Here is a 23,153-nt window from a genome sequence, read left to right as displayed (position 1 = left end):
CTGCAAATAGAGAAACGATGGAAAAACAAACACACAAAACCCCGGACCTACAGCCGGACCTTCTGACCTAAAAAGGTTTGTGTTCTTTTCTACATTTGGCCATAGTTTGTACACTCTTATAAAAGAGCAACAGACAACGTAGCAAGCGTTAGCAACTCGTTTCTCCTTATGGAAATGTTTTGGGCCGTTGCAGCGTGTTGTGTTTGTAGTTGTTGGCGACCGTAATAAATACCCAAGAATAAACCTCAGACATTGTTTCTTCTACATCTGTTCATTTCCCCTCATCCCAAATTGTTGATTTCCTTTCATGACTGACATAAAACAAGAAATAATACAATAATCAATGCTGAAACGAAAGCATCCATGTGGTGACTCACCCCGACTCCGTCCTCATGCCTGTACTGTTTCCAGGTTCGGCCCGTGTCACTGTAGAGCAGCAGGTAACTGCTGACCCAGTCCCAGCTGTCATAACGTCCCTGTGTGGCGACAGCCGTCACCTCCATCTGCTCCCTGAGGTCCACCTGGAGCCAGGGCTCTTGGTCAGTCACCATGGGGGACCAGCCTCCTGCTCCTGAGGAAGAGCAGAGGGGATCCATTAAACATCGGTCCGGTCGATGCACAGTGGATTGTTGTGGTTTGTGCTCAGTCGGCACCGGGCTCAGATTGCAAAAAATGTATGAAGTCCTGATATGTACACAGGGAGTGTTTGTAAAAGGCTTCAAGGTGAAGTTACACTGCAGCTGCCACAGTGGAGGTCCTCACTTCTTGGGGAAAAAACGGCTGTTTCACTTCTGAAATGTTTACAGCATCTACTAATGCACCTGCTGGAAATATGTTGATACTTTCCCCACTTTTCCAAAGATGATTACCTTGTTAGCATTCGCCAACTGTAGCTCTGATCAGGTTTTAATGACATGTGTAGTCTGTCCAAAGCTCATGGGAGCTGTAGTTGTTGAGTGATATTTATTCAGCAGCAGTTCCTTTTTACTTGAGAGGCTACAAGTTGCACCCGAGGAGTGACTGAGCCGATAGAGACAGGAGATGATGACGAGATAGTTTTCTGTGTCAAAGCAATCAGACTGTTCCCTTTCCCTTATTAATAATATGACATTTGGAAATAGCCACGGTAAAGATACTTTTTGGCATCTGTCTTTTATTAGTTCTTTATCGCCTGTAGCTGTTTGATTTGCTTGTGGCAGTTGACTACTCAGACTGATCTGGGGTGGGTCCAAGAGGGGCCAGAACCCTTCGGACAACAACCCTGGACCCCTTTGTGGCCCTGCTATGCAGTCAATTTTCTCTGAGTTTTCTCCCCTTAGTCGCCATGACTCATTTTAAAAGGTCTGAAATTTTACACTTTCCCTGTGTTTTATTTGAAACTTTTTTATCCATAAGAAGATACATTCGTGGTTTTAAGAATCAAAAACTGTCTCAGTATAGTTTTACATCTCCTCTCTCAGGCTTCTCTCTGGAGCTCTAGTAACAACAGGTCGGTGAGCCAATCAGAAGAGAGGAGGCTCTGAGCCTCTCTTCTGATTGGCTGACTGTTTTCTGAGTGAATAAATAATAATATAGCAGATTTCAGGCAAACACTCAGAGAAACCAAATCCTGCAAGGTTTGGATGGTGGGGTCCAGGTGGGCGGGGCTTGGTGACTGCTTTGTTGTGACATCACAAAGTTCCAGAAGTCCTGACGGCTGGTTTTAAGGCTCAGTTTCTGAATACAGGCTGTGTGCATTTCTCTGTGGACTGAGGCTTCGATACTTTCACAGTTTTAATATAGAACCTAGACCTGATCTATAATCACACTACACATGAACAGAGACCTTTATTCAATATGGGGCCTTTAATAAATACATGAAATCAATTTTTTTGCTTTGTAACAGTTGCTGTATTTATATAGCGTTTTGAAATGTAGTTGGAAACATATTTTCTTTCAGTCTGTGGGCAAACAGACAGCCATCTCTTCCTCATCTCTTTGAAACAGTGGAACAGTGTCCATCTGAGCTGCAGCCTGCGGCAAATGCAGCAAGTCCTCATACTTCACAGCTCATTTGTCATCGCCTTCAAAAACAATGACCATATGACCATTACGAAAATGGTTCAGATGAGCGCTCTCTGGTCTGCTGCCTCTCTTGTTAATGTTCATTAGTAACCGCTGGTACAGCAGATGGGTGGCGCACAACTGAAGCATTTAGAAATACTGAAATCCATGCAGCAGTACTGTCTGTTGTACTCACCATCTCTTCTGTTGAGCTTGGCATTGTAGGCAGCGTAACTGACCGAGGACTGAGAGGAGCTCTGAAAGGACGAATGGGGTAACGCTGATACAAGAGGACCATTGCAAGTATCTGTGAGAGAAAAACAAAAGGAAAAAATTCAGATGCCATTTAAATCATGTTCCATATAGTTCATATGATATATTTCAAATGCAAATCTGACAACATAAAGGGATGGTTCTGAAGAGATCTCGCCGCTCGCCACGCTCTGATTTATTCAGATGACAGTAATAATAGAAAATGAATCCTGGCGTAGTTAAACATGTTGGTTCAAAGTGCACCTTTACTTGTCGGCGGAGGAGTTTTAAAGCAAGAACTGGAGGAAAATAACAGGGCTGCCTCACTTATCCAGTTCTCAGATGCCTCAAACAGTCTATTAACCCATGCAGTGACCCTTGAAAACCACACAGAAAAACGCCATGACTGCTTTTGTGTGTATGTGTGCGTTCTTTTTAATCCTGCAGTGTGAGATTACATCACGTCCAACAGGCAGGAGCAGATTAAGAGTCCAGTGATCTAAAGCCGTCAGCCTCATCTTCTTCTGACCGGCCCTGCCTGCCATAAAAGTAGTGAATCACACAAAAACATCCTCTTCTGCTTTTGTGGCTGCACTTGAGTCCAAAGCTGCATTAAGGCCTGTATCTGGGAACGTAATGAAAACTGGCACCAGCCTGATTACAATTATCCCTGTACTCTCTTCCATCAGCGTGCAGTTCGCTCTTTCGAGTGTGAGAGGCTTTTTGTTTTTGGATGCCATTCTAGTTTGAGTTCAGATGGATTCTGAGCACATCTGGAGTGGCAATTGGCCATCCATCTGGCCGACAAGAGCACAGCAGAACTGACAGCATGAGCTCGTTCTCCTTTTGGGCGTCCCTGTGAATTTCGACTGACCTGATTTGACTGCTCTCAGATCGCTTGCCAAGAGATTCTTCTAATCCTGATTTCAAGTGTGACTAAAGTGGATCAAGCTGTTTTGTCCAAGACTCAAATTATGGCTGAGCTGCAGTGCAGTTGCAGATGTTCATTGGGGAAATGAGAACGTTGGCATGGCATCTTAACGCACCACTACAAGAACTGGGGTTATTATGCAAGCACAGCACTTTTAATCTGTCAAAAGTCTTCCAGATCCTACTTCTGATCCTTTAGGGATCAAAAGTAGGATCACTCTTCTCATCTGCCTTTCAATCTGTATCCATCCATCCTTTCTTGAACGATTCATCTCTAGCTGAAGAGCTGACAAACCTCTCTGATGTGAGCTTACACCTCAAAAGCGTCTTCAATTGCTTTGCTTCTACGCTCGACACCACCGTATACAACAAATGAGACCCTGACATCTTAGAAAAAAAACAAAACAAAAACAAGGCTAAACAAACCAACAATCTTTTTGACAGTGTAACACATGTTCTCAAATTGACAGGCGAACCATGCATCTCTGGCAGGTGTGTGAGTAGAGAAAAAGTTTATCCATGTGCAAAATGTGCATCTTACAGACTGTGTTGTTGTTTACAGTCTCGGTCTGGAGCCAAGCGCCCCGGCTGTCAGTCAGGAAGGCTCATTTGTCTGCAAAGTCTCATGGGCTTGAAACTAATAGCCAAATGAACCCCGGACGCGCATCCGAACACACGTACATGACTGCTAGCTGAGAGGGATCATTAATCTCTCTTGAAATCATACGTTAAGTACATCTTGACTGCACATCCAACTGCTAGGATGATGTTTGTTTTTTTTTTCCCAGAGCAACAGAAGTGGCGTGTTGACACTTCTCTTATCCCACAAAAAGACCCAAATCAACAATGTGTTTGTCAGTTTGTCATATCATTATCACTTTCTGACATCCCCTACACTCTTTGCGGCCCTCAGCTGATTGGTTCCTCCTGAAGAGGTGAGGTGAAGTAATTTCCAAACACAGCTGGGCACTTTAGTTTTTTAGCAAATGTTACTTTGACAAGAGTAAGTAGTGTGTTTGTTGTGGACTATTTTCAGCTGCTGATTTATAGACATTTGGTGCTCTAGTGAGTATTTACAGCACTAGAACCAGGGTTCGAATTATGGGGGGGGGGTTGGGGGAATCTGATCCCGCTGATTAATTTGGACACCCCTGCCAAAAGAGGTAAAAACAACAGTTCATGGGGTTGAAACGTTTATATATCCTTCTTATCTGTAATCATAATATTACAATATATTTCATATATTCGTGCCTGGAAGAATCTTTTACTACGATTCCTCTGCTGCAGGTAACGCAGCTGAGAGGAGGGTGGGGGCTTTCTCAGGCTGTAGTTATAATTTTACAGATATTTGTGGCAAATGAAGCTGCAGTCTGCACACAGAAAACTTTCCTTTTAGCTTGTTCATGACAGTTCACTATTAGCTTAACGCTTAGCGCTTGTGTAAAACTTACTTTACTGTAACTGTAACTTACAGCAAATGTTAGAAATATTACGTTACAGATTAGCTAACGTTAGCTAGTTTCTAACTTTAGCCTTAAATTACACTTAAGATAGCTTATGTTTGCTAGTTTCTAATTTACGCCTTAAGTTACAGTTTAGCTAATGTTATCTAGTTTCTAACTTTAGCCTTAAGTTACAGTTTAGCTAACTAATGTTAGCTAGCTGATAGTGCGCCCTTTCATTCCTAGTGTTAGCTTGGCATTTCATTACCAATATAAAATAACATATGATCTAATTTTATTAAATACTGGTGCTCAGTGATGAGCAGTGAGATGATAGAGGATTAGTTGTTGTAGAGACACGTTTTAACATCAATATGGAGTTTAGTATTTAATATTAATAGTCTTTTGCATGGCTGTGGTGATTTAGCTAGTCTTTTGCCTTTTGGATATTAGCCTTTTAAGTAGCACCCCTCTGTTTTCACTCAGGAATTCAGTAGTTTTACGTGGTTGGGTAATAGAACAATTTTAAAATACATCTGTACTGAAGGGTGAGTACTTATATCAGCAGTGGTGGAAAGTATTTAAGTACATTTACTGTAAGTACTGTACTTAAGTACAATTTTGAGGTACTTGGGTATTTCCATTTTATGCCACTTTAAACTTCAACTACATTTCAGAGGGAAATATTGTACTCTTATATTCTTTCTACTTCACTATATTTATTTGACAGTTTTTGTTAAACAAACAACATACTGTGTGGTGGACCAAGTGAAAATAAACTACAGTGTCTGTATTTACTATAAAGACAGACAACACTGGAGTCCTTTGACACAGAGGAAGCTACAGCACATCACACTTGGTTACACATACAGTAGCCTACCTGTGTGTAGGATCAATTCTTTGTTAGCTTTGGTCTTTTCACAGGATTTATTGGCAATAAAAAACACAGAATATTGCCAGCCTTATCCTTTAATGCTTTATTTTTTCCAATATCCTTGCACTATTTACTATCCTTTCATTTTGAAAAATAAAAGATGTCCTCCTCTTAACCATTCATCCTGCTAAATGAATGACTGCACACAGGTGTAGATTCAGGATGAGCTTTTCTCTCTGCGTTTTGTCCTCTTAGATGTTCATCATTTAATCAAAATGGTAGATGTATTCACACAAATAGGTCTTTTGAATTCAAGAACATCACCTTCTAAAGAGTGAAACATAAAACGCTGCCTGGCTACAGGTTTTGCTTTAAGGTGAGATAACATGAGGTCCTCGAAACCACCCACCCCTCGTCAGCTACACATCACATTCAGTGGAATCGACTGAGCCATACTGTATATGCAGCCCTTTTTCCCCCCAATGCTCTCCTTTGCTCATTAGCAAGCCCACCTTAACCTGAGTGCACAAAACAGATGCTGCTCCACAAAGAAATCAATTATCACAACAAAGTGCCTTTTGTACCACACATGGGATGGATATTTTAAGCTCTGGTAGCAGAGGCATTATTGCACCTGAAGATGACTACACGCCCCAAATCAAATAAACATGGCTCACCAGATATGAGGAAGCCTGAGTTTCCTCATGGATATCGAGTCTCAGGAAATGTATAAACAGTTGGATATGAAAAAATGCCAAAGGGATTTTCGTAAAAATAGAACATGCAACAGAGATAGGCGAAGGGTAGAGCCGTGTGGAGCAGGGTTCTCAATCTGACCTGATCCTCTTCACTGGGTGGATCAAACCCATGTAATTAAAAAATAGTTAGAGTGCAACTCACATACATGGCTTAAAGGGGCATTTGGTGCTCCCCACATCTGACTGAGCTCTCCCACAGACCAACTGTGACAAGGACTTCAAGACATTTCAGAGGGAAATATTGTACAGTTTACTCCAGTCAACGTATCTGGAGAGCAGACGGCTGGAGCTACTGGTGACTTTGTAAATTCTATGTAATTTATAAAACAAAATATATAATTTATATGTTTATTACAATCAAAATATATTTAAAAAATAGATGTGTTTTGATTGATTAGCTATACTACACACAAAAGCATCAACATATGTAGTTTTAGGTAATGTAATGGGGAGTTTGGCCTGAGGTCAGAGTAGGTAATTACTGCAGGAAATTAATTACATAGCAGCACATCAAAAGGACACAGCCGAGGCTACTACTAGTCGACAGAATGAAAATACTCATGCATAAAATGCACGTTGACCACCCAAGTAACACTCATCCATATGCGTCACATCCAAACAGCTGCAACACCATTTCAACCAAACAATGACACCATCACATCCGCTGTAGAAAGCACCACATGAGTCAGCCCAGCGATAATAATATCCAACATCACTGCATTAAAATATGACAACACAGACACAGCTGAAGGAATGACAATAAGAAAGACAATAATTCAACCTTAGCTTTGGATGTTAAGTTAAACTTGTTTTAATGCTGCACACTTCTTTATCGTTAGAGAAACAGAGGTCACAAGAGTTCAACAGTCAAGCTCAACCAATCAGGACTCATTTAAATATGATATTTACACCTTTTAAATATGATACTTAAACCTTTAAATATGATATTTATACCTTTTAAATATGATACTTAAACCTTTAAATATGATATGAAACCTTATGCTGTATGTTTGTTTGTCAGAGAGAGAGAGAGAGAGAGAACAGGATTTTTTTTTAAGCTTGCACTACATTTTTTTGGAAAATGTGCATTTGTTTTTCTACATTTACACTGCATTACATGTTTTCTCATTGCGTAAATAAACCTTTTATCTAAGCTTTTCTTGTTTGTGAGTTCACATTTAATTTTTAACAAATTAAGTCATGGGGACAAAATTGGCCGTTTCACAAAGTGGGCGGGACATGTCCCCAGCGTCTCCTGTGTAAATGACACGTATGATTACACGTAAAAATAGTTAAAATTATCTCCACTTTGACCAAACGCATCAGAAAGATGCTGTTCATTCATTAATAGTAGTACACTATACAATAATATCTCTGGGAGCCATTCTGCATAAGGAATAATATTACATGTGATGTTTTATAACTGGCTGTTAATGGACTATCTTTTACAATGTGGTATTAATATTTTTGCTTACATAAAAGATTTGAATACTTATTCCACCTTTGCTGATAACCCCCTGATATTCTTACAGGGTTATAGGGTTTAAATAACTTTATTACTTCTACCTTTACAGAACAAGTTCTTCCTGTTTTTGTCTGCACTTTTGTCAAAAGTACAAGAAAAAAATGTGAAATTAAATTCTGAATAATTCAATAATAATTCAATAATGGATCTCTGAAAGCTTAAAAATGTCTGTCCTTGCACATTTAGTCCTCCATCACCGAAGAGTTGAAAGAACAGTTGGTGTCTGTGAAGGAAACTTCAAACCAGTATCATATAAAAAAAAAAAGGCCATTAGAGAGAGATTATTAAAAGCAGAAAATTTGTCACTATCTATTCTCCAACTCTGAGGTTTTTTCAACCGTTTCTTCACTTTGATCTATGAGATCTTCAGTATAATGCTTTGATTTTATTCTCTCATAACAGAAAATGAAAAACTTGACAAAAATAAAAAATAAAAAATAAAAAATACACAAATGTTCTGCTGTGGCGCAAGAAAACCATTAGAAACATACGTATAGCACCTTTAAAAGTGTGGTAAACCCCTCAAGAGCACAGGCAGACTTTGGAGGGTGCATAGGTTCAGTCAACACCGACCACAGCGTCAATAATATCAAAGGGTACAGAGATAGTATCTGGTAACAGAGCGGCCTCAGACCTCTGTGTGGTACCGATAAAGATTCATATGATACCTCGCGTGGTCTAGCAGGCTTTGGGGGCTCAGTGACCTCTGCTCAGCGATAGCCCGAGTCGAGCCGAGGTATTGGCTGACAATTAGTACCAAATGCTGGGCTGAATTCAAGGAAGCACACGTCAATATGAATGATTGAGAAACACTGCCCGGTTTACTGTAGCACTTCATTTCTCTGAACGCTGCATATAATCTAAAGGGACCTATAAGCATTTACAGGCAGCCGGCAGGATGTTTTGCTGGGCTATCGACAGCTTTAGTGATTATACACATCTCATCTGCCAAACATGAATTATTCAGCCCTCATTCAAGAATGTAGTGAAACAGGATTTGTGATAATTTTCCTTTGGCTTATAGGATTTGTGGGAGCATTTTACACAACATCTCGGTAAAGACGAGGTAATAATGGAATAATATCTCGTTAAAAATGGGGCTAATAATGGGCAGCAATGAGCACCGCTTTGGTAATTACAAAGGTAGTAGCTATTAGGGACTAATATCCCGGTGCTAACGTTGATGATAAATTAACTTAATTAATTGACAGGGCAATATTGGAGTGGATGTTTGACAATAAACTAACTCTTTAACTGTGTTTATTGCATGATTTGATTGTTCATGCCGCCGTCCAAAAGTGAGCCGTCTGCTTTTAAGTGGCCTTAAACTCAAACAAGGTTTAATTGGTTTAATCATATCAATCCAGCATCATCTGATTATAAAGATAGCTATAAAAGCACCATTTACCTTCAAGTAAAAAAAGATCCAATATTGCTTTAATAGCTTAACTCTAGTTCGAGACTGGAGGAAAATATCTTTGGAGGGAATAGTTCTCATGAAGTATAAGATAAGTTTTCTTAAATGCCAGTTTTGTCTAGGAGGAATGGTTCATGGAGGGGATTTCACACCACTGCTTTACATAGCTTTCGGTGGGAAGTCACTCAAGATAAGACACATTTGTAGATAGGATGCCAGTGTCACTGTGCTGCCCTCAGTCTGTTCTGAAATATTTACTGCTTCAAAGCTGCTGCAATGAGCTGAATAAGGGCTCAGTAAGCCCAACAGCAACACACAGTAAAACCATATCCACGCACTGTAAGAATATAGACTGCTGGTTACCTATAAATAAGAAGTCCTCCAATTTAAATATTGTTGGTTCAGGCAATCCAGACGCCATTAGCTGATTAAAATGTCCTTATAACTCTTGCTCTGACACCTGGGATGGTGAAATACATGGATTCACTACTGCCACAATGATCACATCACATCATTTAAACCGTGATTATGAGCAGCCGAGTGAGGAAAAACGTTTCACATCAGCCTCGGGCTTGTAATTCTGAATCAGAGATATATCTGACTCTGAGGATATCTCCGACTACACACATGTCAATAAACGGCTGGCAGAGCGACAGCGAATGCAGAACCGCTGGCAGTCACATCAAAATAAAGTCCAGTATTAACACTAATAAAACTGATTAAGCTGATTTCATAGTAGATATACTATATACTGTTTGTTTGCAGCTGGTTTCAAAAGCTAAAAGAGTGCAGCAGGAAGGAGAACCCAGAAATAAGTTAGCATTTTTACACTTCCTGTTCCCTCATCCTGAAGTCAGTGTGTTTTTGTTTAGATGCCGGAAAAAAGGACTGTGGTTTTTCACAAGCTCAAGACATTTTCACACAACATAAGATACGTCAGTAAATACCTCAGTCGTGATTTCTTTAAGCTTTTACGTCTCTTAAAAAAGGGCGGTTGCTAACAAGTGGCTAACTGAGACTACAGAGGTTGTTGGGGACATTAAAAGTCATCACGCAAAACACAACACAAAAACGATCTACTCACCAATCCATCTTGACAGTCTCGTGTTTTACTCGTACTCATACGCAAACTATTACTAACTTTGTAAGAGGAGAAACTTTTGTGCAAGAGCTAAGAGCTAAATCAAGGCTGGTAGCTGAGTAGTGGTGATGCTGGGTGGTCTAGTTTATTTATATGCTAACATCAGCTTTTTACTTGTACTTTACTTCTAAGTGGTGTTCATTTGTGAAGATTATCCTGCTGAGCAAAACAGGTAAGAATCATAAACTTTTGTTTCTCACAGAGTTAATTTTCTAAGAGGAAAAAGCCAATGGAAAAATGCCATTTGCTTTTCGTCGAGGGAACCAGGATGATGCTAACTTCCTGGTCATCCTTGCAGCTGTGTTTAGGCTGTTTATCGTGGGTCACTACAAGGCTACCACTAGCTTGGATTAATGCGCTAATCAGCAGTGTTAGCACTGTCTCTATTGTGTGAATGCAGCAGAAGCTCTAACAGTTGCAAAGCTGTCATGTCTCCTCTATTATTAGCAACAAGCTTGTCAATCGCTAACCGCCATTTTCTCCAGGTTAAAATGACAAATAGCAAAAACAGCAGCTGTCAACAGCTGCTAATGAACTTTAATTATTTTGGGTAACAAGAGCTAAAATTAAACTTGGCTGTTGTTTGGTACTTGTATTTGTGTCTGTACTCAGCCAAAGATCCTTAATGAGGTAAAAGAAGGAGTGGACTGAGTGTTTCTGTAGTTCCAACATCTCCAACAGAGAGATACATGCATTTTCCCAGTTAAACTTTCATATAAAAAATTCAGGCTTATCAGCTTTATAGTTTTGAAGCAAGATCGTTAACACACTTTATTTCAAATTATCATGTATATATTTAATCAAGTATTGCATTAGACTACAAATACCCAATATCAATGGACTTGTGTTGCTTTCCCCAGAAAATATACTGAACAGATGGATACCTTGATTTCTTATCCGTTAATATTTAGCCTAGTGTGCAGCCCACAGGCTCAGTTTTTATGTTTTCTGTGCTGCAGCGTACGACTTTGATCACTGCCATACATTTGAAAAGTGACTGTTTTCTAAAATCAAAAGCAACACTGCATCATAGTTACACTGCATCAAATGCAGCTTCATTTTCTTTACCTCTGCATGCTGATCCTGGGAGCCAGCTCCTCTAGATTGCAAGTGTGCTTTATTTTTTTCCTTTATTTTTTTTTTCTTTGTTGCTGTTGTTAATCAATATCAAATCATAGAGTGTGAAAATCCAGGCCGGTGTCTGATTCACAGATAATCACACAGTGTAATTACATACAATAATAACCTGTGCTATACAGAATGTTAAATCCAGCCAGACAAGAAGCAGACCTCTGCATTTTTTTTTTCTCCTTTTAATTTAACACTCATTTTTTTTTCATTCTAGCGTCTGAATGTTGAAAACAGGATCTTTTTTTTTTTTTTGTGTCTCATTTTTTCATCACTGTAACTGTCCCTTGCTGATTATTACATCCATCTTATTGGCGCAGTCGATAGAAAGTGGGTGTTGATAATCCTTTCAAAAACCCTCTGCCAGTAACACCGAAAATAAATAGAGGAGGAAACTTTCAGACTCTGCAGCTATTGGAAGCATATTCATTGCACTCTATAGATTGGGAATGCAGCGTCACTGTGTGACCAATACAGCTGGAAATGGAAAGGCCTCCACTGGCGCCATATTCATCACAATAGATTTTTTCTGCTCCCGAGGGACCAGGCAGAAATTATTCCTCTAAATAGTCTTATATCATGTATCCATTGTATTTTTTTTCTTACTCATTACAATCAAAAAGCATTTTGTTCTGTACACTGAATCTGACTGAAGCTTCCCTCTACCCTTCTAGCTTTCTGAAGACTGACTTCTGACAGTGAAAACACATATATGGCGTTTAAAGGTCCCATCTTTTACACTTTTTAAGTGTTTTATTTTGAAGTGTTGATCCATAAGAACAGATATTTGTGGCTTTAAGAACCAAAAATAATCTTAACGTAGTTTTACATCGCCTCTCTCAGGCTTCTCCCTGGAGCTCTACAACAGGTCAGTGAGCCAATCAGAAGAAAGGAGGCTCTGAGCTACTCTTCTGATTGGCTGGTTGTTTTCTGGGTGATCAAATAAAAATATGGCAGGTAAACACTCAGAGAAACCAAACCAAATTGGATCATGGGTCCAGGTGGGCGGGGCTTGGGGCATGGCTGAAGGCGTTGACTGTACAGTTGTGACATCACAAAGTTCCAGAAGTCCTGACGGCTGGTTTTAAGGCTCAGTTTCTGAATACAGGCTGTGTGCATTTCTCTGTGCACTGAGGCTTTGATACTTTCACAGTATTAATATAGAAGCTAGACCTGATCTATAATCACACTACACATGGACAGAGACCTTTACACTATATAACACCCTCTCATATGTATCAATGCCATATCTCTAGATGAATTAGACATTGTAAATAATGCTGTAAATTAGAATTTCATGTTTTTTGCATCGATTTGTTAAGTCATTTTTCATGTATTGGACTGACAGCATAAGCTAAGACATTCCTGTCCGATTATCATATTGATAAACTAATTCAAAACAATGTTTCCACAAAATGTGTTATATCAACACCATCACATATGCCGTGACACCACACCAACTGTAGTGTGGAGGCGCAGCGAATTACTTTACCACCAACATTTCATGCTCTCAGACAATGAATACAAAATGTGAAACAACAGTGTGAAGACTGCAGAAACCTGTCTGCGTATCATCTCCACAGCCAAATAATTCAATATGAATGGATGAGAAGAAACAAAATGCTCTCGCCAAGACAATATCAAAAACTGCAAGTCCCTTCATTTCATGTCTCTGCAGAGCTGCAGTCAGTCAGAGATCATGCAGAGCTCTGAAATGCTGCATTTACTCTTTTTTTTTTTAATCAAAATACAGTAAACACAGAGTCCCCTGCTGCAGCGCTCTTTATTCAGCTTCAGCTTTGAGAAAAAGTCATTCTGATAAAGAGTGAAGCTTGCTGGTTTTTTCACATGAAGTAAATCCAGTGTAACATAGTTACGTAACATAGTTCTTCATTGCACTAAGATTATCTCTCATACAGTTTGTCACTTATTTATGTGCACACTTATTTACCTGCACTGCATGAAATTCTCATTACAATATTACACGTTTTGTTCTGCACCAGTGTTGATTGCGTTTTTTGCACCTCTGTTATTTCTTCATGCCATTGTCATTGTTTTTCTGAATGTATGCAGTTTATCTTGCACTGGTTGTGTCTTCTTTTTTGTGTATTTTTTTTTTATGTCTAGATTGCCCCATGGGGACAAATAAATTGAATTGAATCTGTGCAGAGGCAAAAGCAAGCAGAATCTGACAACAGTGAGACTGTCCTCGCTACAATTAAAATACTGTACATAGGAATTGCAGCAGTAGTACGACGGCACTAGTAGAAAATTGGCAATTTGTGGCATAATTGTGTTTCCGTTCTCTCTCATCAAGATTTCCTGATAATTACCAGTTTAATTAGGATTTTTTTTTTTTTTTAATATTAATGCTAATGCTAATTTTCTGTTTCATTTTCATGAAACGCCGCCCCTACTTACTTTCCTGTTTAGTCGGTTTTGGCGACATTTTGAAAGTAAGTTCTTTCAGATCTAATTAGGATAATTAGGATTTTTCTTATTTACTGGAAGAAAAAACAATAACAGAACAAAATAAAGAATAAAATAAAGAATAGAAGACGAGATGATGGGGGGAAAAAAAAAAAAATCTAAAAATAACAACCAGCTTCAGTCTACATTTCATCTGTACCAGATAAAACAAAGTTCATATCTCCTGTGGGATCGGGTTGATGAGGAGAGTGATCCCTGTGACAGAACCATATACTGTTTCTCTGTATACTGTCGCTACTTGGCGTCGCACGTCATGCAGCGTAATGACAATCAAAGAAGAGCGCGAGTCGCCGTGTCTTTAGATGTTCAAACTGCGCATTCCCTCCCGTTCGCCTTTGTCTCCGAGAAGAAGCGTACTGTATGTTTAAACATGAGGAAAAGTGCCTGCACTGTCACGCCGCGGTGTTCTGCCTCATTTACCTTTTGATAAATTCATCAGGCCTTGAAGGTGTACAGCAGTAGGTGTTCCTTGACTGCCTGCTCCACATTCATTAGCTGAGAGAATCTGCAGCTGTATCATTCACACACACACAAACACACACACACACACACACACACACACACACACACACACACACACACCGTCACTTCTGCTGTTATGCCGAATGCCAGCTCTGCTCAAGCACGTTCCAGGTGCTTCAGATGGGAAATAATTAGTTGTGAAGTATCGGCCTGCTGAGCTAACTTGAAGCATGAAATTTTAAGTAAATATATGTGTGTGGTGCTTTGCCACATGGGAAACAGATTCTAGCTTATAAAAGATGAATGTGTGGTGCAGCGGTCTCCACCTGCTGTGAGGGAATCACTGTAATCGTAGCAATATTCCTCCAAACAGACTCGTAGTGAAGAGGGTCATGTCAGCTGGTAATGAAAGCCTCTTGCTTTTTTTTTTTACAGCCAAAAGCAAACTTTAGAAAACTCTGGTCTGCACTCAGAGCCGGAAACGAAGCCTCACACCGGCCTGTGCCGAGGTGGGCTGTGAACAAAGGAGGTGACGTGCAAGGTGAAGCAGATTGTATGAACTACGCCATATAAGCTCGGGTGGTGTCACAGTATCAAGGCTGTTTAGAAATCCCAAAGGAATGATTTTCAACACCATGGAAAATATTCCCTCCTTTCTCTCTTAAACTGACACAGAGATGCATTAACATAATCTATTGTACTGCACAATGCGCCACTAAAGGTCATGAGACAGGAAACTGGTGAGCTGAGCTGAGGAACATGGTGAGGATACATGACTCTCTGTTCGAGAATACGCTGGGTTCATATCCAGTGATACAGGCGAGCCAGCCGATGAGGGGTTTGTGCAACATTTTCTACAATACAGTCCTGGGGAAAGTGGGTAACACATCAAAACGCTGTTGTCCAGGGTGGCCTGCAAATATCTTATCTGTGCTTCGAGTGCAGCACCTGAATATTCAGCACAGAGGACACACAGTCACTCTGCAACGCTCCCAACTAAAGTCAGAGAAAATATGCTTGTTTTACTAGTAAGATCCACTCGACCCGCAGCACATGCGCTAAACCAAAGGAAGTTCCATTACATTTTGGCTGATTTATACAAGTAAATTATCCAGCACATTTGTTCAGCCAAAACTCCCACAGTTGTCTTTAATTCGCCTCATTTACACAATTTCTATTCAATCGGCTGCTTGCACTTTTCTTTTTTTATTAAGACGGTAGCATGGGGCTAAACAATCAGCCAACTACTTAGATTAAGACAACATTTTACTGAACATGACATTATCTTGCCCATTAAAGTGCGTCTATGCCATTAGCCTATGTGTATTTCATGCACTCAGCGTTGAATAATTGTGAACAACTTCCTGTCATTAAGTTATGTGAAGAAGAAAATTGAAAATAAAATCAATTAATTTCAACAGATGAATTATTTGGCGGTAAATAAACAAGCATTTAACTTCATTCACAGGACTGCAACAAGTTATAGATCAACAGCATTCAATCAGACTAATCACTGATCTACTACTACGACTACTGATGCCTCAGTCAACAGAAAATGAATCAACTCAATTCAACTCTTCTACTTGATCAGTCTTTGAAGCCATTTTTCACACGGTTGGCTGGTTCCAGCTTCTCCAGTGTGAAGATTTGTTGCCTTTGTTTTTTTTTCTTTTACATGATAGAAAACGAAGCAGCTTTGGACTTTTAAATGGAAAAAAACAAAAACTATTTAATGACCCCACTAGGGAAACAGACCAAATGATGAATCGGGTTAGCAATCAGACTACCAATAATAAAAATGATCTTTACTTGCAGCTTAATATATACAGTATGGTGATGATGTAATGATGTAATCATTTACACGATCAATAACCTAACCAATAAATGAACCCGGCAGTGAACAAACCTTCCAACTCAGAACAAAACTCAGTGTCTTCCATAGTGAAGAAGACTAAACATGTAAACTGGACAACTTGGGAGTTACAAGAAGGTGTATTCCCTCAGCCCCAACTCCACACTAAACTAAGCTAAGCTAAGCTAAGCTAAGCTAATTCCTTGATGAGTCGCTTCACTGAATGCACAGAGACAAAACTGACCAACTCCTGGCAGGACAGCAAAGAAGCCAACCTCAAAGATGTCTTCAGTCACTTGGCTTTACTGAGTTAATTAACTGTAATGAATTTCAAATTTTAATCCCTTACGTTTCTTGTTCTAGTCATGAAATGTACTTAATACTGTAGTAATGCACACGGGTTTCGTGTTACCCAGAATATTCAGAGCATTGTTGATAAGTCTCTATGTGCTAACATCCTGGCGTGGTCATCCCAAAGGCATTTAAACCCTAATACCTATTACATAGTTTGTTTGTTTTTTATTTGTTCATGTTATGTTTCTGTTAGAAGACACAGAATATCAGATGATAAGTTGTTAGCTGATTTTTTTTTACACCACCAAATGTCAAAACTTGAATCCGCTGGTGGTGGTGTGACGGTGTGGAGAATGTTTTCTTGGCATTTCGGTCCCTTAATACCAATCAATGACGGTTTGAATGCCACAGCCTGTCTGAGTACATTCAAATTTCTTTTTATTGTTTTTAAATGCTATTTTAATGTCATCTTAATGTTCTATTTTTAATGTATTCCCATGCCTCTGTACAGCACTCTGAATTGCCTTGGCCTGGCCTGTTGTTGCTGACCATATTCATCCCATTATAGCCACGGTTTACCATCTTCTAATGGCTCCTTCCAGCAGGATAATGCTCCATGTCACAAAGCAAAAGTCGTCTCAACCTGCTTTCATGAACATGCCAGTGAGCTCAGTGAACTTCAGTGACCTCTCCGGTCTGAATCCAGTATAACGCCTTTCAGAACAGGAGATTGGCAGCATGAATTTGCAGCTGACAAATCAATCAAAGGAAAGTTTCCAACATTTTGCAGAATCCAGAGCAAAGAGAGGCCCAACCCAGTATCAGTATGGTGTTCCTAATAAAGCGCTCAATGAGTGGATTTCACTGTATCAACAAACTAGGAAGGTGAAATTGTTGTTACGGTTCATTTGTACTCATAGCTTCTCTGTTGACAGTCAATTAGCAATTACTGTAAAGGCCATGCCAATACATTATCAATTAACCCCGCCTGAAAGATGACGGGCTAAACGCTGACACATGCAACGATGTCATTGTCTCCTTGTAAAGCCAAAAAGTGCAGAAGGATCTCTGAGAGGAAATGCATCTGCCACCTGACAAAAGCCCCAGAAACCAACCATGACACATCTCTGCCCCCGCCCTCCCATCCTTTTGTTTCTCAGTGGTAAATATGAGAGCAGCTTTTTGACCTCCAGGAGCATCTCACCATTTCATCCCAGCACAGCATGTCAGACCTGATCACAGCACACATTTGAGAACCACAGGACTGTCATAAATGAGTAATGCAGCTGTCAGTTTAGCTCAGTTCCTCACCTTAACATAAAGTGCTTAAACCCCAACACAAGGCCGGTGTCACACTTGCCCTCAGAGAGCAAAGACAGACAAACAGATCAAGTGATGTCATGCCTCTGGTGTTTTGATTTATTGAGGAATCACTTTTTTATATGTTAACATGGCAAGAGGGGGGGAAAAACAAAAAAGCGTTGTCATAAAAACACGTGTCCCTTTGGGAGCATGTAAGAACGTGCTCACAGAAAAACATTTAAATCTGATAATACTTTTAAATTAGATTATAAATTGTTATTTTGGCCTGAAAGTGGAGTTAGAGCAAGAGTCACATGGTGAGGTTCATCCTCTGGGGAACATGAACGTCCTCAGTAACATTTAAAGTAGATTCTGTATAAAAGTGGAGATTTGTCCTTAAATATCTAGAGGAAACTTCATGGAAATGTTTAGCTACAAATTCTATATCAAAGACCCCCTGCAATGAAAATCAAGTTTTTTTTTAGCCTTGTTAACATGCCCAAATGGTGTTGCAACACCATAACTGAGTATTCCCACCTTGGAACTGCAGTGCAGAGCAATGACAGCCTCAGAAAACACAGATTCAGACAAACAGGGATTCAAACAGTCACAAACCCAAGGAACCAACTTGCAGAAACCCGATACCTTGTCAGTACAGGGAGCGAGAGTTTGCATTAGCACAACCACTAACCCTGATTCAGCCACTGCCAGTTACAAGCTAACAAACAACATCAAAATAAAAGATGCTAACTGCGCTAACTGCTTAGTTGCCAATTTTTGTGCACAACAGACTCCTCATCTGAGTCTGGGTCTGACTGAGGCTCAACCATGTGTGGCTGCTTCGTTTAATGCTAATGCTCTTGATTAAGCAGTGCTCTTTCATCAGAAAAGCAAGCAGTGGTGGCGGGTGCGGCGTGAGGCCTGATCCAGAATTTCTCAATGAGGAAGTAAGCATTGATGTGCCTCCAGCCCCAGTTTATTTTTTCCTTCACACGTGAGAAAAACCACGCTCAACAAAATATGAATCATAGCAGAGTATTTTTGGATACTTTAAAACGTGTCTAGAGGGGAGCTTTTAAACTTCCTGTGTTGATTCAAGGTGAAGAGCTTAAGATATCCAGCGCGTGGGGGAAACCAGATCAAGATATCAATCAGAAACGGGCAAGAGTAAAAACACACACACACATAAAAATGTCAAAATAATTCAACATGGTCTGCTAATAAAACCTGTTGTGGCCTCCAGGAGCCCCACTCACAGAATGAGCTCTTATGTGACAGCTATGTGTCATGTCTGTTCTTATGTCGGCAGTTTGTATTTTCATTATGTCTACTGTTTCCCTCTGTACGCTTCGGGTTCAACCCTCAACCCCACGGTGAGGGTTGAAACTTGGCTGTGATTGGCCAGCGAGCCAAGAGAGGTTGGGGCCGGTAAAAAAAAAAAAAAAAAACTATATGGATTTTTTTTCACGGTCCACCGACCCACCGAAGCAGCGGCCCACCGGGATTTGTCTCGGTGGGCACGATGGCCGGTCCGACACTGTGGGGTAGACTGAATATTAGACCTCAGCTAGGTGTGTATGAGACACACTTAACACACTTTTTTTTTGTGTGTTAACAGTATGACACAGTATGCGTGTAGGATTTGTCTCTAGTTCTGGTATAGTGTGTTTGGAAACAGGTTCTAGCCTATAGCTGATAAACATATAGGATTTGGACACATTTACAACTTATTATTATCAGTTCATCTGCTGATTATCTGTGTGATTGATGATAAATCATAAGGTAGTTAACACGTTTCAAACCCAGTGATGTTCAGTTTACTATAGAGACCAAAGAAAAGCACATGTGAAGCTGAAAACAGTGAATTTATGTCATTTTTGCTTTTTTAAAAAAAAATCACTTTAAATGACTGATGAACAGTCCAAATTTTTCTAATCCACACAAATCAACGCACATATCATTGGCGCCACTCATGCAATCAAATAGGGAACTGCACAGCTTCAAATTTAAAATGGAAACCCCATCGAGAAAAGCACTCCCGTGTTGAGTGGAAGCTTCACCAGGCTTTTGTGAGTGTGAGCTATTTCCACGTAGGAGTCGACCTATAACAGCAGCCGTCTGCACAGTACAGTTTACAGCTGTGGCCAGTCAGCAGTTTCTATTTACCTATACACGCATCGGCATGTAAAAGAGTGACTCTTTATGAAAATAAAAAGAAAGAAAGAAAGAAAGACAGAAAGAAAATCACACATTGAGCTTTGTGCGCCAGGCTGCGGACTGAGCACAGCCTCTTCCAACACTGCATCTGACTTGTGAGTGAAGAGAAATGAACCTGTTTGCTTGACCTTCATCGCACACTGGAACACAAGGCGAGCGGATATCAACTTGTTCATCTGCATGTCACTGACGCAAAAGGCGCAGGTCTGGAAATACCCTAAACTTCAATTGCCCAACAACAGCACAGCTGTTAAAAAACAGTCAAGATGCTTCATCCCCTCCTCCTGCAACAATAGGAGGACAAAGGTACCAGCCCGGGCGTAAAACTCCGCCGGGTTTGAACAGCGTCTACCTGCCTCTCCACAGCCTTACACACACACACACCAGCCCCCGCCGACATCAGCCTCCACTTGAGAGACCGGAGAGGAGAGGAGCTTACAGGTGAGCTTAGGTGAAATACTCACAGTGAGTGGCGGCGGATGCTCCGCTAAAGACGCTCAGAGTATAAAGGGTAACCATACGCAGCAGAAGAAAAACCATCTTCCCAGTCGTGGTGTGGTTATCCGTGTGTCCGCAGAGAGAGATAGAGAGATGATGGAAAGGGAGGGGGGGGGGAGAAAAAAAAAACAAGAGGTAAGGGTTCCTCCTTGCTCCTCCAGCACGGAGGGATAGAAGGAGTCTGATGTGGAGGAGCAGACCGCTTCCACGACGACACTCCCTTACTGTGAGCCTCAGCCTCTCTCTCCCCCTCTCACTCACCCTCTCTCTCTCTCTCTCTCGCTCTCTCTCTCTCAGTCTTTATTGGAAGAACAAGAGCACTGTGGTGCCCAAGCATTGCAATAAAAAAAAAAAGAAAAGCAGAACAATAGCAAAGATCCACAGAGAACAGCTGTGTGCGCGCGGCTGCAAATTCCTACTGTATATTGCTTTTGTGAATTCAGACAACTTTATTGTAATATATCAGGTATGGTCTGTAGGCTGTATGCTTGGAGTGGAAAAGTGTGTGTGTGTGTGTGTGTGTGTTGGCAGGTTGATACTGAATCCATTCTCACCACAGCGTTTCTATTTGTGGCAGTAGATCACTGTGGAGCATCTGCCTCAGTGTGTTTTGTCAGCTTGTCATGTTTTGTGCAAAGAGCAGGGAGGGTTCCTGCCTCTAAATCAGATTGACGTCGGTTTTATTAGCGTTGTACATAATGTTTACCATGGTAACCATCTTAGTTCAGTGTGTACCGTTTTCTGCTAAGGCATCAATTATAAAGCTTTTATAAGCCATCATAAATGGCTTAATTGATAATTGTTTACAGATGCTTTTACAGATTCAGTTAAAGTCTCTCTCCAGACATGTTTTAAACGTAAACATAAACTTAAATTAAACATTAATTAGCATAACAAAACATAAAAAGTGAAAGAAAACACTTACTTCCTCATTGACAAATTATGCATCAGTCCTCACGCCCCGCCCACCACCACTGCTTGTGCTAGGCTGACAGGTGAAAGAGCAGTGGCTATTTGTTTATGTTGTCTGTTAGCTTGTAACTGGGGGTAGCCGTCGCAGTGTTAGTGGCTGTGCTAATGCAAAACAGTCAACTCTTTGTACTGACAAGGTTTCGCTGACAGGTGAAAGAGCGGCGCGTATCCAGATAGTTAGCGGAGGGAACATCGTAGAGACTCAGCCACATGCTCGAGCCTCAGTCGGATTCAGATGAGGAGTGTGTTGTGACCAAAATTAACAACTAGCAGACATATCAGAATGATTAGCGTAGTTAGCATCTTTTATTTGTTTATGTTGTTTATCTAGCTTGTAACTGACACCGTGTTAGTGGTTGTGCTAATGCAAACTCTCGCTCTCTTTACTGACAAGGTTTCTGGTTTATTGTGCCCCCCCCCCCGCCCCTGCAAGTTGATGGCACTGGTTCCTTTGTTACATGACATATGAAACCCTGGCTGTCTCAATCCGTTTTTATGAGACTGTCATTGTTTCCCTGCAGTTCCAAGGTGGAGATACTATACAGTCATTATTTCCCTCATGATATGTCTTATACAAAAAAAACATCTATATGGACACATTACCGAGGTTGAAAACTTGTTTTTCATCGGAGAGGGTCTTTAATAACAACAGCTTTTGGGTTGCCAGGTTGTGAAAGATCCTCCTACTTCACAGTGACAGCTCTTAAATTCACCAGGGAGACCCCTCCAAGCCATCACGTCTGTCAGTAAGTCATTAGCAGTCATCTTATGTGCAGTTATAAATCTTAGTGAGACATTAATAAAGGATAATGGGTTTCTCAGTTTGTAATAAGCCATCACCTAAAGTTAGTCACTCGCCAATAAATGTTAATAAATCATAATAAGGGGCTTGACGATTATCTGTCGAGTCTGTAGTTATAAATGTTAATTAGCTGTTTATGAATGGATGTTGGTCAAGAGACAACAAAACAGTTTGGACATTATATTAATACACTGCTTTACAGTAAATAATAGAATACTGTTAGATCATAGAGAATAGAATAAATATATGTATATAAGATATAGTGTCACAATTAAATGTGATGGTAATAGTGAGAACCATGGAAGTCAGAGAGGGAGCAGGAATCACAGCAGCTCATTACAGCCTGATGTGTTGCTCTGCTGGTTTTTCCCTCCAGCTGTTTCGCCAGTTACATGACATGGTCAACGTTTGTGACTCCACCCCCAATAAATACTGACTTTATCTTTCGGACTGAGAATGTGTCACATTCTTGGTGTTTTTAGTTTTATTTCTGCTGGAGAACTTGACAGGCTGCAGTGTTATCAGAAAGTGTTGTTCTGTCTCTACAGCTTGTCTTTGGCAGGACCGACTAAGTCTGTTTTCTTCAGTTTGCCAGTTTTTGTTTTTTTTTTTCCCACTGACAACCAGTCTCAATGGCCAACGCGTGGTCACTCACTCGTGTGGTCACTCAGTCTTTTTTGGATTAGCCTCGTTCTCGGCTTCTGATTTCTCACACTGCCCACATCATCTACCACTTTGTGCTAAATTAAATCAA

General features: G+C 40.4%; 1 protein-coding gene across 1 annotated transcript in view; it reads right to left on the bottom strand.

Annotated features, from left to right (window-relative positions):
* cntnap5 (contactin associated protein like 5) overlaps positions 1-23,153 on the bottom strand; it is a 138,435-nt gene that overhangs the window by 65,079 nt on the left and 50,203 nt on the right. The window contains exons 4-5 of the mRNA XM_022740130.1: positions 2,240-2,350; positions 378-571 (exon numbers count right to left, since the gene is read on the bottom strand). Coding sequence (XP_022595851.1) covers positions 378-571; positions 2,240-2,350 — 305 coding nt within the window. The remainder of the gene's footprint in view (positions 1-377; positions 572-2,239; positions 2,351-23,153) is intronic.

Source organism: Seriola dumerili, unplaced genomic scaffold, assembly GCF_002260705.1.
Source record: "Seriola dumerili isolate Sdu_G_001 unplaced genomic scaffold, Sdu_1.0 BDQW01000052.1, whole genome shotgun sequence".
Lineage (NCBI taxonomy): Eukaryota > Metazoa > Chordata > Actinopteri > Carangiformes > Carangidae > Seriola > Seriola dumerili.
The sequence above is the reverse complement of the archived record's forward strand: the minus strand, read 5'-3'. Positions and strand labels throughout refer to the sequence as shown.